General features: G+C 39.9%; 1 protein-coding gene across 1 annotated transcript; it reads left to right on the forward strand.

Moving 5' to 3' along the window:
- Nucleotides 1-4670: 4670 nt before the first annotated feature.
- Nucleotides 4671-11847, forward strand: arsa (arylsulfatase A). Its single transcript, XM_052060281.1, has 8 exons — nucleotides 4671-5005; nucleotides 6330-6570; nucleotides 7004-7222; nucleotides 7305-7474; nucleotides 7581-7705; nucleotides 7940-8067; nucleotides 8606-8708; nucleotides 10249-11847. The coding sequence occupies exons 1-8, from the start codon at nucleotides 4785-4787 to the stop codon at nucleotides 10542-10544; spliced, it is 1503 nt and encodes a 500-aa protein (XP_051916241.1). The 5' UTR covers nucleotides 4671-4784; the 3' UTR covers nucleotides 10545-11847.
- The last annotated feature ends 408 nt before the right edge of the window (nucleotides 11848-12255 follow it).

Raw genomic sequence — 12255 nt, forward strand, 5'->3', positions numbered from 1 at the left:
GTGTGTCAGTTCGGATGTAACATTTTTGCCTGCGGGCTACTTCTTTCCAGCGCACATTCAACTGGCCTGCAGACACAAACCCGTGGACACACACACGCACACACACACACACACGCACACACGCACACACACGCACACACACACGCACGCACACACACACGCACACACACAAAGCTGTGAAAGCAGATGTTAAAAACAGATCCAAAGCTACTCAAGACTTGCAAGCTCCATCAAGGGAATTACAAATCAGAAGACTCGTCAACCTATCACAGGATGCACACATTGAAAGCCAAAAAAGCTGCAACTTCCAGACATGCCAAGTGATGTGTGAGTGTGCGTGTGTGTTCGGTTTATTTCAGCACAGTCAGGCAAATGAGGTAGCTTACTCTGAGATGAGACCATTACATAAAACTGTGCACAACAGTCACAGCCCTGAGGTTGGACAATAAAAAAAAAGTTAGACAAAAGTTTTGCACGTGTGTTTAAGTGAAAATACTTGCCTCCCAAGTACATGCAGTCATCTTAGCTCCACATGTTCAATTAAAGCCATCGATTGGATTTTCTAAACTGCTAACGTAGAACTAATAATGATTTAAAGTCGAATGTCAAGTGCACAAAAGAAAAAGCATTACAAGTTGTTACAGTTGTCAAAAAAACCATCTAAGTCCTCAATCGCACAGTGCATAACATTGTAGACGAACTAACTAAACAAAACCCAACACGCAACGGATTCTAAACACAAATTGTGCACAAGACATGATGACAGATAACATCACAATACTCACGTCACGGGCATGTGTTCTTTATACTCTGCAAAAAAAGAAACATTTGTACATCTTACACGATCGTTGTGTATTATGTGTCTCTGCGTTATGCTCCCTCCTGGTGGCCAAAGCGTGCACGCCACAAGGAGATGCATAATTAATACATCTTGACGAATAAGTCTATTTATTCATTCATTCATTCATTTTCCGAGCCGCTTGATCCTCACTAGGGTCGCGGGGGTGCTGGAGCCTATCCCAGCTGTCTTCGGGCAGTAGGCTGGGGACACCCTGAATCAGTTGCCAGCCAATCGCAGGGCACACATAGACGAACAACCATCCACGCTCACACTCACACCTAGGGACAATTTAGAGTGTTCAATCAGCCTGCCATGCATATTTTTGGAATGTGGGAGGAAACCGGAGCACCCGGAGAAAACCCACGCAGGCCCGGGGAGAACATGCAAACTCCACACAGGGAGGCCGGAGCTGGAATCGAACCCGGTACCTCTGCACTGTGAAGCCGACGTGCTAACCACTGGACTACCGGGCTGTCCTAAGTCTATTTAATTACATAATAATAATAATAATACCTTTTATTTATAAGCGACTTTCAAGACACCCAAGGACACTTTACAATAACAAAAAACACAAAACAATACGGGTTGAGCAGCGGCAGCCAAAACGCCCCAGCGTTCACTCAACCCGGAAGTCAGAAAGAAACCACAAGGGAGGGAGAGGGAGAGAAAAAAACACACGCTCGAACTACTCTCATTTTGAGGATAATTTGAGTTGGGCAACAAACTCCACTTTGTTTTGTTTTGACCAAATAGTCCTTTCCATTGTTCGAGGAATATTCTTCATTACGTGAGCGCTATTAATGACGGTATTGCTTTATTGTACAACACTTTAGTGTAAATAAATTATCAATTAGGACTGATTGATTATGGTCAAAATGCTAATGGTTTGTTTTGATAACTAATCCATCTCATCATGGCATCAAAAACACAAAATAAACATTTTTACTGCACTACTCTTCAGCAAAGATGTACCGGTAATGAGTTTTCAGTGAAAAATCAAACTTCTTCATGACCGGATTGTCATTTTAGGATAAATTATGATAAAAACAATCAAATTAAGCCGTGAATTAAAAACTGACCACGGGTGAAGTGAATTTGGTTGATTGCTGGTTGAGAAAGTGCTTGATTAGATATTTTGATATCAATATTTTATATCCATTATCCATTATCCGAACTGCTTATCCTCCTCATGAGGTTTGCGGGCGTGCTGGAGCCTTTTTTAAATGCCAATATCCCAGACAATCAGGCCCATTTAATTGTGGCAGCCCAAATCATCACAAATGTATATATTGCAGCCATATATATTGCAGCCATTCTAGATCTATTTAAAATATGACCATGCATTGATATTTCATCATTAAAAAAATACACACATTTTACATTCCTCACACACAGATGATTTAATTTTCCATTATTTTCTCTGGGGAAAAATTACTGATACTGCGACCGTAGAGCTTCCACTGTAAAAAAAAAAAAAAAAAAAAACAGTGAATAACACACACAACTGACTACTAAGGACCCAAGTGAGAAATAAAAGCGCTCGCGTCATTTCGTTAACGGCTATATAGTGTCTCATTTTAATACACCCCTTTCACAGTCTCTCTCTCACATACACAAACACACACAAAATTAGAAGCTGAATGTAGGTCAATCCTGCAGAGAAATGTGAAAGTGAATAGTAAATCAAAACTATCAGCAGATGTTACAGACCCCCCCCCCCCCCTCCACGGCAGCCCCCAGCCCCCAAAGCTAAACTACAGTTGTGAGGGAGAAGCGCACAAACACTGATGCCATTTTTTATGCCTCACACTTCAAGCTGAGAGTTAACGCTTGTTAAAACATGATGAATTTCAAGTTTAAGGTGATAGGTTGTATGTTTTAACGGTAGGCTGTCATATTGTCAGGTGATAGTTTTCACATTATAATGTGCGAAATTTCAAGTTTTATACAATATAATACAATATATCGATATAGCACTTTCACAACAGCTGCAGCTGTAACAAAGCGCTTTACAGAACAGTAAACATAAAATAACAAAACAGGTTAATACAGCACAACTCCGTCAGATAAGACATAAGATAAGAAACCTTTATTTGTCTCACAATGGAAAAATTCCCAATTTACAGTAGCAAAATTATGAAAGGGAGATGTAGACATATGTATAGTGTACATGTATAGTGATGCAATTGTAACCACTATTCCCAAACTAGAAAGAACTGCTTTGTTTTGTTTTGTCAAATGTGGAAGTTAAATTTATCATGTTTCAACATGATAAATTATGTTTTAATGTGATATTGACTTTTTTTTTTTTGGTGTGGTATCAATAAAGCTTCCAGACACTGACCTGATGTGCGTTTTAAATGAAGGCCGTGTCTCCTGTCTTCCTCCCACAACCACCTCCTCTTTCCAATCTCAACCTGTCCACCTCAGAGGGTGGCAATGGATGACTCGGAATAGATAAATGGATAAATAGACGCGCTAGCAGAGTGTCGTCTTCACTGAAATCAACAGTGACGTCCTCTCCTGCGACCCATTTATTTCTGCTCATGTTGGGCATAATGGAGCGAGTGCAGGGTCCAATCATGGTGACAAAGCCAAGGTTACGACAGAGGACATGTCGGGGAGGGGGGGGGGCGATATGGAACCACCACACACTGGAATTTAAGATTTATGTTTAAGTAGTGCTATGTCTTGGCAAATTAAAAATAGGACACTAGAATTGAAGGAGGTTGGGTGTCTAATCATAAGGTCTGCACCGTGGAAAGGTTAGGGCTCCAAAGTAGGGTTTCAAGCGAGGGATAGGGATTGAAACTAGAATTAGAGTAGTGTTAGGGCTTTTCATTAGGCTTTCAATACAAAGTCGAGGGTTTCAAATATGGGTTTGTTAGTCAAAATTTAGTGAGTATTTGCAAGTCCGTCATCTGTCCGCGACATGGGTACACTGCCATCATCGTCCCTCCGCCCTTAGTCATATAATAATTGTCCTACATCCCCATCCTCGTTCTTTTAAAGTGCTTCCGTCCCGGAACGCCCATATTAGGGCTTCAAATTGGGGTTAGGGTTGAAAATTAAGATTTCAATCAAGGTTTGGGGCTTTAGATTTGTGTTTTCGAGACAGAGGGATTCAGGAATCAAAGTAGGATTCAGTTTTCACAAAAGGGTTTAAAAACAGATTAAGGGTGTTAAATCGGGGTTTAAATAAAACATTTCCCCAAAATTGTGTGTTTCAGAGAGAGTGTTTCAATAAAGGCTTGGGGTTTTCACCAAGGGTTTCATGGTTAGGGTTTGGAAGGAGGATGTCAAGACAGGTTAATGTTTCAAATGAAAATTGGGGGACCCAAAAATTTATTACAATAATACTATATATATATATATATATATATATATATATATATATATATATATGTATATATATATATACACATACACATTCACACACACACACACGCACAGTATATTAAAAAAGAATAATTCCCCAAAGACTGGTATGTAAATGCTTAATTAGAAAAATAATTACCACCATCCTATCAGTCTCCGAACCGAACACACTGTCTAATTTCCATTACAAAATAAAAATGCCGCCCCCACCCAAAAAAGGAAAAAAAACAACCTTGGACTGTAACTCAGGTCGTTCGGAATAGGTGCCTCGTCACAAGGATATTTTATCGATAAAATACACATTAATGTTAATCTTATTAGATGACATTCAAAGACACAGAAATACAGTTTGATAAACACCGTCTTGGACTTGGATACAAAATGAATCCATTGGATTTTGATTTTATAGTCCGAGCAAGACGATGACGATGGAGTCCATTGCGCATATTATACGTCACAAAGACGCGACACTGCGTTGGCAAATAGACCGTTTGTTTTGGTTCCGCTTCTGGTGGTTGTCCGATTTCATTTGAGGACTTTCTTCTGTCATTTGACGAGCTTCAGAATGGAATTTACCCGCCTGGTGTTTGTGACCTTGTTCTGCCCTTGTACACACGCCACATTGCTGCCCAATTTTGTTGTGATCTTTGCCGATGATGTGGGTTTTGGGGACTTGGGTTGTTACGGACACCCCAGCTCGCTTACACCGAATCTGGACCGACTTGCAGCGCAGGGACTCCGCTTTACGGACTTCTACAGCACCAGTCCCGTCTGCAGTCCGTCCAGGTCATTGTGACACATTGTTCTCTATTAACACAAACTACACTTATTTTATTTCCTCAGCATTCTGCTGCCGCTTGTGGGAATAAAGCAACAGAAGATCATCGGCAACGGTGTCATTCTTTATACATCGACGAAAATATTGTGTTATTGTTATTTATTTAGTCACAAAGTGGATAAATAAATATCCTGTAATTGTGTAAATGTCATGTTTAACTTGTTTTCATCATTGTTAATATTAAAAAAATAAAAATTAATAACGCATATTTCACAATTAAAGAGCAGAAGGAAAACAATACAATACATCCTGATGTATATAGTGCTTTCACAAAACGACTGCAGCTTTAACAAAGCGCTTAGTAAAACAGTTAAAGTAAAATAATAAACACAACACATAACAAAAAAAAAACAGAACAGCAGTGCAATCCTAACCACTTTTCCCTCATAGGCTTTGTCGTTTGAGATGAGAGGAGAGAATCAAAGTTTCCTTTCACCAGTGGCTCAGAGACGTCATGCTCAACATGTGCACACGTCGGCTATCAGTAAAGAATGTGCATTGTAATTGTGTAGAATGTTGTGTAAAATGCGTCTTCATGACATATTTCTTTAATTATTCAGTAATTACAGGTAATTGCATTTTAAATAGTATTGTGTTTTTATATTACTTTAGTAACCAATTATTAACCGGTGGAAAATAAGTATCACAATGAATAATTCAAAGTGTAATAAAATAGTTTATTTTAAAAGCAAAATATTAGATTTAATTTTATTGTTAACTTGATTACATCGTTCATTCATTCATTCATTCATCTTCCGAGCCGCTTGATCCTCACTAGGGTCGGGGAGTGCTGGAGCCTATCCCACCTGTCTTCGGGCAGTAGGCGGGGGACACCCTGAATCGGTTGCCAGCCAATCGCAGTGATTACATCGTGATTATTATTATTAATGACTTTAGGATTGTAGACGTACACATATACTGTATTAATGCTTTTAATGCAAACAATCAAACAATCACAATACACAACTGTAATTATAATTTTTATTTTTAAAAAATTATTTTTAAAGCCTGTCGGGACAAAATATAAAATCCACAACAACATCAGAATTTTTTTTGTGGTTAATGAAACACTTAAAACATGTGATCACTGGTGCTTACCGGTATTTTATCTCTCATACTTGTTTTTTAATTAAGTTGTACGGTTTATAGCTCACATTAATGGGGGACACGGTTTTGAGATTTTTTTTTTTTGGTCTCGTTTATTTACATCACAAAAACTTGGCATTTAAACAGGGGCGTGTAGGCTTTTTATATTCACCGTTGTCCGTGCAGGGCGTCGCTGCTGACTGGTCGCTATCAGACCCGCTCGGGGATTTACCCCGGAGTTCTGTATCCCGGTTCCATCGGTGGACTACCGCTCAACGAATCCACCATCGCCGAGGTGCTGAAGCCTCTGGGCTATGCCACGGCTGCCGTGGGGAAGTGGCACCTGGGATTCGGGACGAATGGAATGTTCCTTCCTACCAAGCAGGGCTTCGACGAGTACCTCGGCATACCGTACTCACACGACATGGTCAGTGCTCCAAAATGTATTGAAGCCAGTGTGACTGAAAGTTTGCCGGTAAACTTCCATAGGAAGTTAAATTAGGGAATTTTGGAAATAATTAGCGAACTATAACATTTTGTTTTGTCTTAAAACAGACATCCATGTAAAAGTGATACAATTAAAAATATATTAAAAATGTATTTCAGTTTATTTGAGAATAAGATTGGCCAAATTATTTAAGATAAGATAAGATATCCTTTATTCGTCCCACACTGGGGAAATTTACAGCCTCCAGCAGCAAGAATGTATGTAGAAAGAAGAAAGGAGAAAGAGAAAAAAGATTTAGCAGAAGAGTACATTTTTTTTGAATGACCACGTTCTTTTTCAATCAATTCTTTCAGTGAAGAACAAAATCTTGTAATGAAAAGTAATGTGGCATATTATCCATGTTGCTACGTAGGGTCCGTGTCACAACCTGACCTGCTTCCCTCCGGACGTTAAATGCTTTGGGCAGTGCGACGTGGGCACCGTTCTGGTCCCGCTGATGCACAATGAAGTCATCAAGGAGCAGCCCGTCAACTTCCTGGATCTGGAACGGGCATACAGCGACTTCGCCACCAGCTTTATCACCACCTCGGCCAAGAAGAAGCGACCCTTTTTCCTCTACTATCCGTCACACGTAGGCAGCCAACGACATACGCTAGCTTTTTACCTTGCCTTTTTTTAACATGTTTTACATGTTTTTCTGTGTCTCGCACCAGCACACCCATTACCCCCAGTATGCTGGCGAGGGGGCTGCCGGAAAGACATCAAGAGGCCCATTCGGAGACTCTCTGCTGGAGTTTGACAACACTGTTGGAAACTTACTTGCCACCTTGGAGGAGAGCGGAGTGATTAATAATACGCTGGTGTTTTTCACGGCAGACAACGGGTCAGGAATTCACACACACACAAACGCACACGCATGTTCACGTTTTTAAAATTGGCACCAAAACTGTCATAGTTTGCAACTTTTCCCTCAATTTTGTTTGTGTCAGGCCTTCGCTGATGCGCACGTCCCGCGGCGGCAACGCCGGAACTCTGAGATGCGGCAAAGGCACCACGTACGAGGGTGGGATGAGAGAACCCGCCATCGCCTTCTGGCCAGGCACCATCAAGCCAGGTTTGCTGCAATAACCCCGCGACGTTCCTTCAACACAATCCAAATAGCGCTGCCAAGAGATGTGGTGGCGCGACAACACTTAAGTTGTGCAGCTCTAAATTTGGACTTATCTAACTGTGAATGCCTTTTTTATTACAGAAACAGTTGCTTATAACCCAGGAAGCACAATTTAGAGTAGATAAATTGTACTACATATAGCCTGAGTACAGCTATCTGTTCCTTTATTGTATTCAGGTGTAACACGTGAGCTGGCCAGCACTCTGGACATCCTGCCCACCATCGCTAGGCTTGCAGGAGCAAAATCGCCCCCAGTGGAGCTGGATGGTGTTGATATGACTGAAATCCTGATCAATCATGGAAAGGTAAAACAAAGTCAAAGTCCACCTGTTTTTGTCCATCTAAGGGAGCAGACATTTTGCCACTTGTCTTCAACTGAAAATGACATTAATGTTGCTCAGGTAACACCCAATCATGGGTCAGATTCATAAAAATGTTGATGAGAAGAAAAAGTCACGTTAAAAAAATATCCAGCCATCCGTTATGAGTCGCTTATCCTCGCGAGGCTTGCAGGCAATATTAAAAAAATATCATGGTAATCTTCCAAGAAAAAGGTGACATGTTTTTCAAGCAAAAGAAAGAAAAAAAATCTGTTGCAGTCTTACTGGAAAGAAAAGTCATCTTAAAAGTGAGAATGAAAATAAAACAATGCCAATGCAAGAAAATATGGTCTAAAATATGTCAATACTGTATAGGTATCAATTTGACAAGAAAAAGTCATTTATCCTGGAAAAAAGTTGATATCATAGAATGAGGATTTTTTTAACACTTGAAATTGCATTCAAGAATACCTTGAAAGCCCTGTGTTGATGTTATTTATTTTTTGTCAACTTTGATTTGCAGAGTAAAAGGGAGGCTATGATGTTCTACCCTACTGATCCCAGTGAAAAGTTGGGCCTCTTCGCACTCCGACTTGGAAAGTACAAGGCACACTTCTTCACACGAGGTGAGCTTCATATCTTCAGTGCAGCGAGAATACTTGACCCAGGCTCCCCATTACGAACCCCAAACTCCAAATTTATGTTCATATAAACATAGAACCTTTATATTTGTATATTATGTTTCTGGCACACCATGACAACCTCATTTAAAAGCAACTGTAGCAACAAACCTTGATGCCAGACGCAATTTTAAAGAAGCCAAAAAAAATGGCCTCATCCAGTTACTAAGATGGTAAGTGACGCATAACTCCAAAATGTGCACATCTTCCGGTAATGAATAACACATTCATTTTTTCCTGTTAAGTATTCAGACTACAGATTTATGTTAAGCAGGTTTGTCAGTATCTAGTATAAAGGTCACATGTAAACTAACTTTCTTTTAAAATTAAGTAACCAGTAAAGTAATTTGGTTACTTTTGAAAGAGAGTAACCTGTATATGGTAAATGTAAAGTTATTTTTTTCAAAATGCCGTATTTTCATGCCTTATAAGGTATTTTAGCCCCTTGAGGTTTGTATGCCTTTTTTTGAATAAATTGTCTTCATAACTTTTGTCCTTCATTTATTGTTTCGTCATCCCATTTGTATGTATATGTTTCATGTCTGTGTTTGTGACCAGTTCTAATGGCTTTGTTACAGCTGCAGCGGTTGTGAAGGCTCTAAAAAAATAAAGCTCTATTGTATTGTATTCTCTGTAGCGTGGCTCCATCTAGTGGATGCGTATTGCAACTGCAGCTACCATTGTAACTTCGATTCTTTGCACCTTATTATGCAGTGTGCCCTCCATATGAAAATTGTTTTAAAATAGGCCATTCATTGAATAATCCAAATTCATTATAATCCAAAACACCTTATAGGTCATAAAATACGGTAAGTGTGGAAACACTGGCCACAGCAAGTAGAGTGCAGATGAGAAGTCTAGTTCAAACAGGCTGAACGAAACTAAACCTGATAGTATTCGAAAATGATATTATATAGGGCGGCCCGGTAGTCAAGTGGTTAGCACGTCGGCTTCACAGTGCGGAGGTACCGGGTTCGATTCCAGCTCTGCGTGGGTTTTCTCCAGGTGCTCCGGTTTCCTCCCACATTCCAAAAACATGCGTGGCAGGCTGATTGAACACTCTAAATTGTCCCTAGGTGTGAGTGTGAGTGCGAATGGTTGTTCGTTTCTGTGTGCCCTGCGATTGGCTGGCAACCGATTCAGGGTGTCCCCTGCCTACTGCCCGAAGACAGCTGGGATAGGCTCCAGCACCCCCCGCCACCCTAATGAGGATCAAGCGGCTCGGAAGATGAATGAATGAATATATATATATATGTATATGTATATATATATATATATATATATATATATATATATATATATATATAAATATTTTTGTCGGCTTTCAAGAACCCCTGTTGGAGAGCATGTTTGAACAATTGAACCACTCTGCATTCAGACAGGGTCTATTTCAAAACTACATGTAATTTTCCAAGCCCCTTCGGCAACCACAACCATCTTTCCCCTTACCCTACTCGTATTCCTCATCGTTGTTCCCATCCACCAGGTTCAACCTTAAGCAGCACCACCCCCGACAAAGAATGCTCAGTGTTCGCCGTCCTTACCGCTCACGATCCGCCGCTGCTCTTCGACCTGGAGGCGGACCCCTCGGAGTATTACCCGCTAGTGCCGGGCGGCGAAACGGATATCCCGGCGCTGCTGGAGAGAATCAAGAAAGTCAAGGAGCGTTTTGAAGCCTCCATGTTGTTTGGAGAGAGTCAGATCAGGAAAGGAAGTGACCCGCAGCTGGAGCCTTGCTGCAGTCCGCAGTGCAGACCGAAACCTCATTGCTGTCAATGCTGACGGCTTGTAACAAAAGCATTGCAAATATCCATTAAGGAGTACAATAATCTTTGTTCATTGCGGTATTTCTGTTGACTGTGAATATTGCACTGTTTCTATGTCATGTTTCTAATACCACAAATACCACCAATAGTATGCAGGCTCCCTCTCATGGTACGTGAAAAAAAAAATCATAGAATTAGATGTTCGAACCGTGCATGTTACTGACTTCCTTTGTTTCAATCCAGTGCAGTACATTTGGTAAGTACAGTTCAGTTGGATTTAACATTTAACGAAAATATGATTTGTTTTAAAATTGATTCAGGTACATTTTTAGGTAACATGGTTAAGTATTTTTTGAGGTTGTACTTGAGTCGAAAATTTATAGAAGCAGTGGTTTAAGTCACGTTTTAATTCACTAACACAACAGTGATAAAACAATACCAATGTGCTGGCTAAATTTTTATTTTATTTTTTTGCCTGTGTAGATCCTCAGTCATGAAGTCAAGAGTTGTAATTTTAAGAAAATAAAGTCATGCTATTCAAACAAATCTGATTATGAATAAAAAATCAAATGCTACATGAAGAGAATAAAGTTATTGCACATTTTGAGAAGAAAATAATAGTACGGCGGTCCCGTGTGTTTTGTTGTAACAATAAAAACAAGAAGAATGATTTTGGACATCAAGCATATATTTTATTCTTAAGACCAAATTCACGACAAAGCAGATTCTTTTTTTCCCCCCTCCCTTGAGTTGTACAAGTTTGAAAGGTAAAAGATAATATATGTTGCTCAGTCACATACTGTTCCTCTAATGTACGTAGTATACACAATCACCCGAGCCAATTAGCAACGTAGCCACGCAGTACTTCATCATCTCCAACACCCATTTTTGCCTGAGTTTTTTTTTTTTTTATCAGGGCAACAGCATTCACCACATTATGTCCTAAATGTAATATGCAAAAATATGTTGAAACGTCCCAAATATTGCAGATCACATACATGAACGTGTTGTTCTTTGTTGTTGTGGTGGACTCTTGAATCCATGACATACTCAGTAGTTGAATAACAGAGGTGAAAAAACGGACACAGCACTACTTAGGAGTCTCTATGGTTTTATACACCAGCAAAATGATAGCAGTGGGATGGAGGAAAAAAACAGCCAAGCCCTGCCAAAATCCTACCAAAGCAATTTCCATAGGGCTGATTGAGCATCTATACAATATCCTTGATAGCCATTCTACTAGTGCGCCGAATTGTGAGAATACTAGTACATGGAACCTAAAACGCATATCAGTGAGGTCGAATAAATGTTCAAACGTCCTTCCAATTTCACTGTGCCCTTCCCTCATGTACATAAGATATTAAATACTCTTCCTACTGGAGATTATATGACTGATGCTCACCCTCTAAAAGCAAGAAATAAAACGTGACAGCACGTATGACGACTTTAATGGGGTTTTTTTGTCCGCCTTTGTAATTAAAAGCATTTTTTTTAACTTGGTTCAGAAAAAAAACCCAAACAACAGACATGACATTTTTACTACACGCCAGAACAGTCGTAGTGGAAATATGGCTTTTCAGTGGGCCTCTTGGCTGCCTTACAAACAAGAAACAAATGATTGTGTCACAAGTGAGCTGAGTGTGAAGTTTGAAGGGCAACACTGAAGAGAAAAAAACCCAGACAACCAGAATATAGTTGTGATGTGTATGAGGAGAAAAACTTAGAAG

This window comes from Hippocampus zosterae, chromosome 3, assembly GCF_025434085.1.
Source record: "Hippocampus zosterae strain Florida chromosome 3, ASM2543408v3, whole genome shotgun sequence".
Classification (NCBI taxonomy): domain Eukaryota; kingdom Metazoa; phylum Chordata; class Actinopteri; order Syngnathiformes; family Syngnathidae; genus Hippocampus; species Hippocampus zosterae.

Coding starts and splice junctions, on each gene's coding strand:
- arsa (XM_052060281.1), top strand. CDS start 4,785: ATGGAATTTACCCGCCTGGTGTTTGTGACCTTGTTCTGCCCTTGTACA. Junction 8,068..8,605: donor TCCTGATCAATCATGGAAAG/GTAAAACAAAGT, acceptor TTTGATTTGCAG/AGTAAAAGGGAGGCTATGAT. Junction 8,709..10,248: donor GGCACACTTCTTCACACGAG/GTGAGCTTCATA, acceptor CCCATCCACCAG/GTTCAACCTTAAGCAGCACC.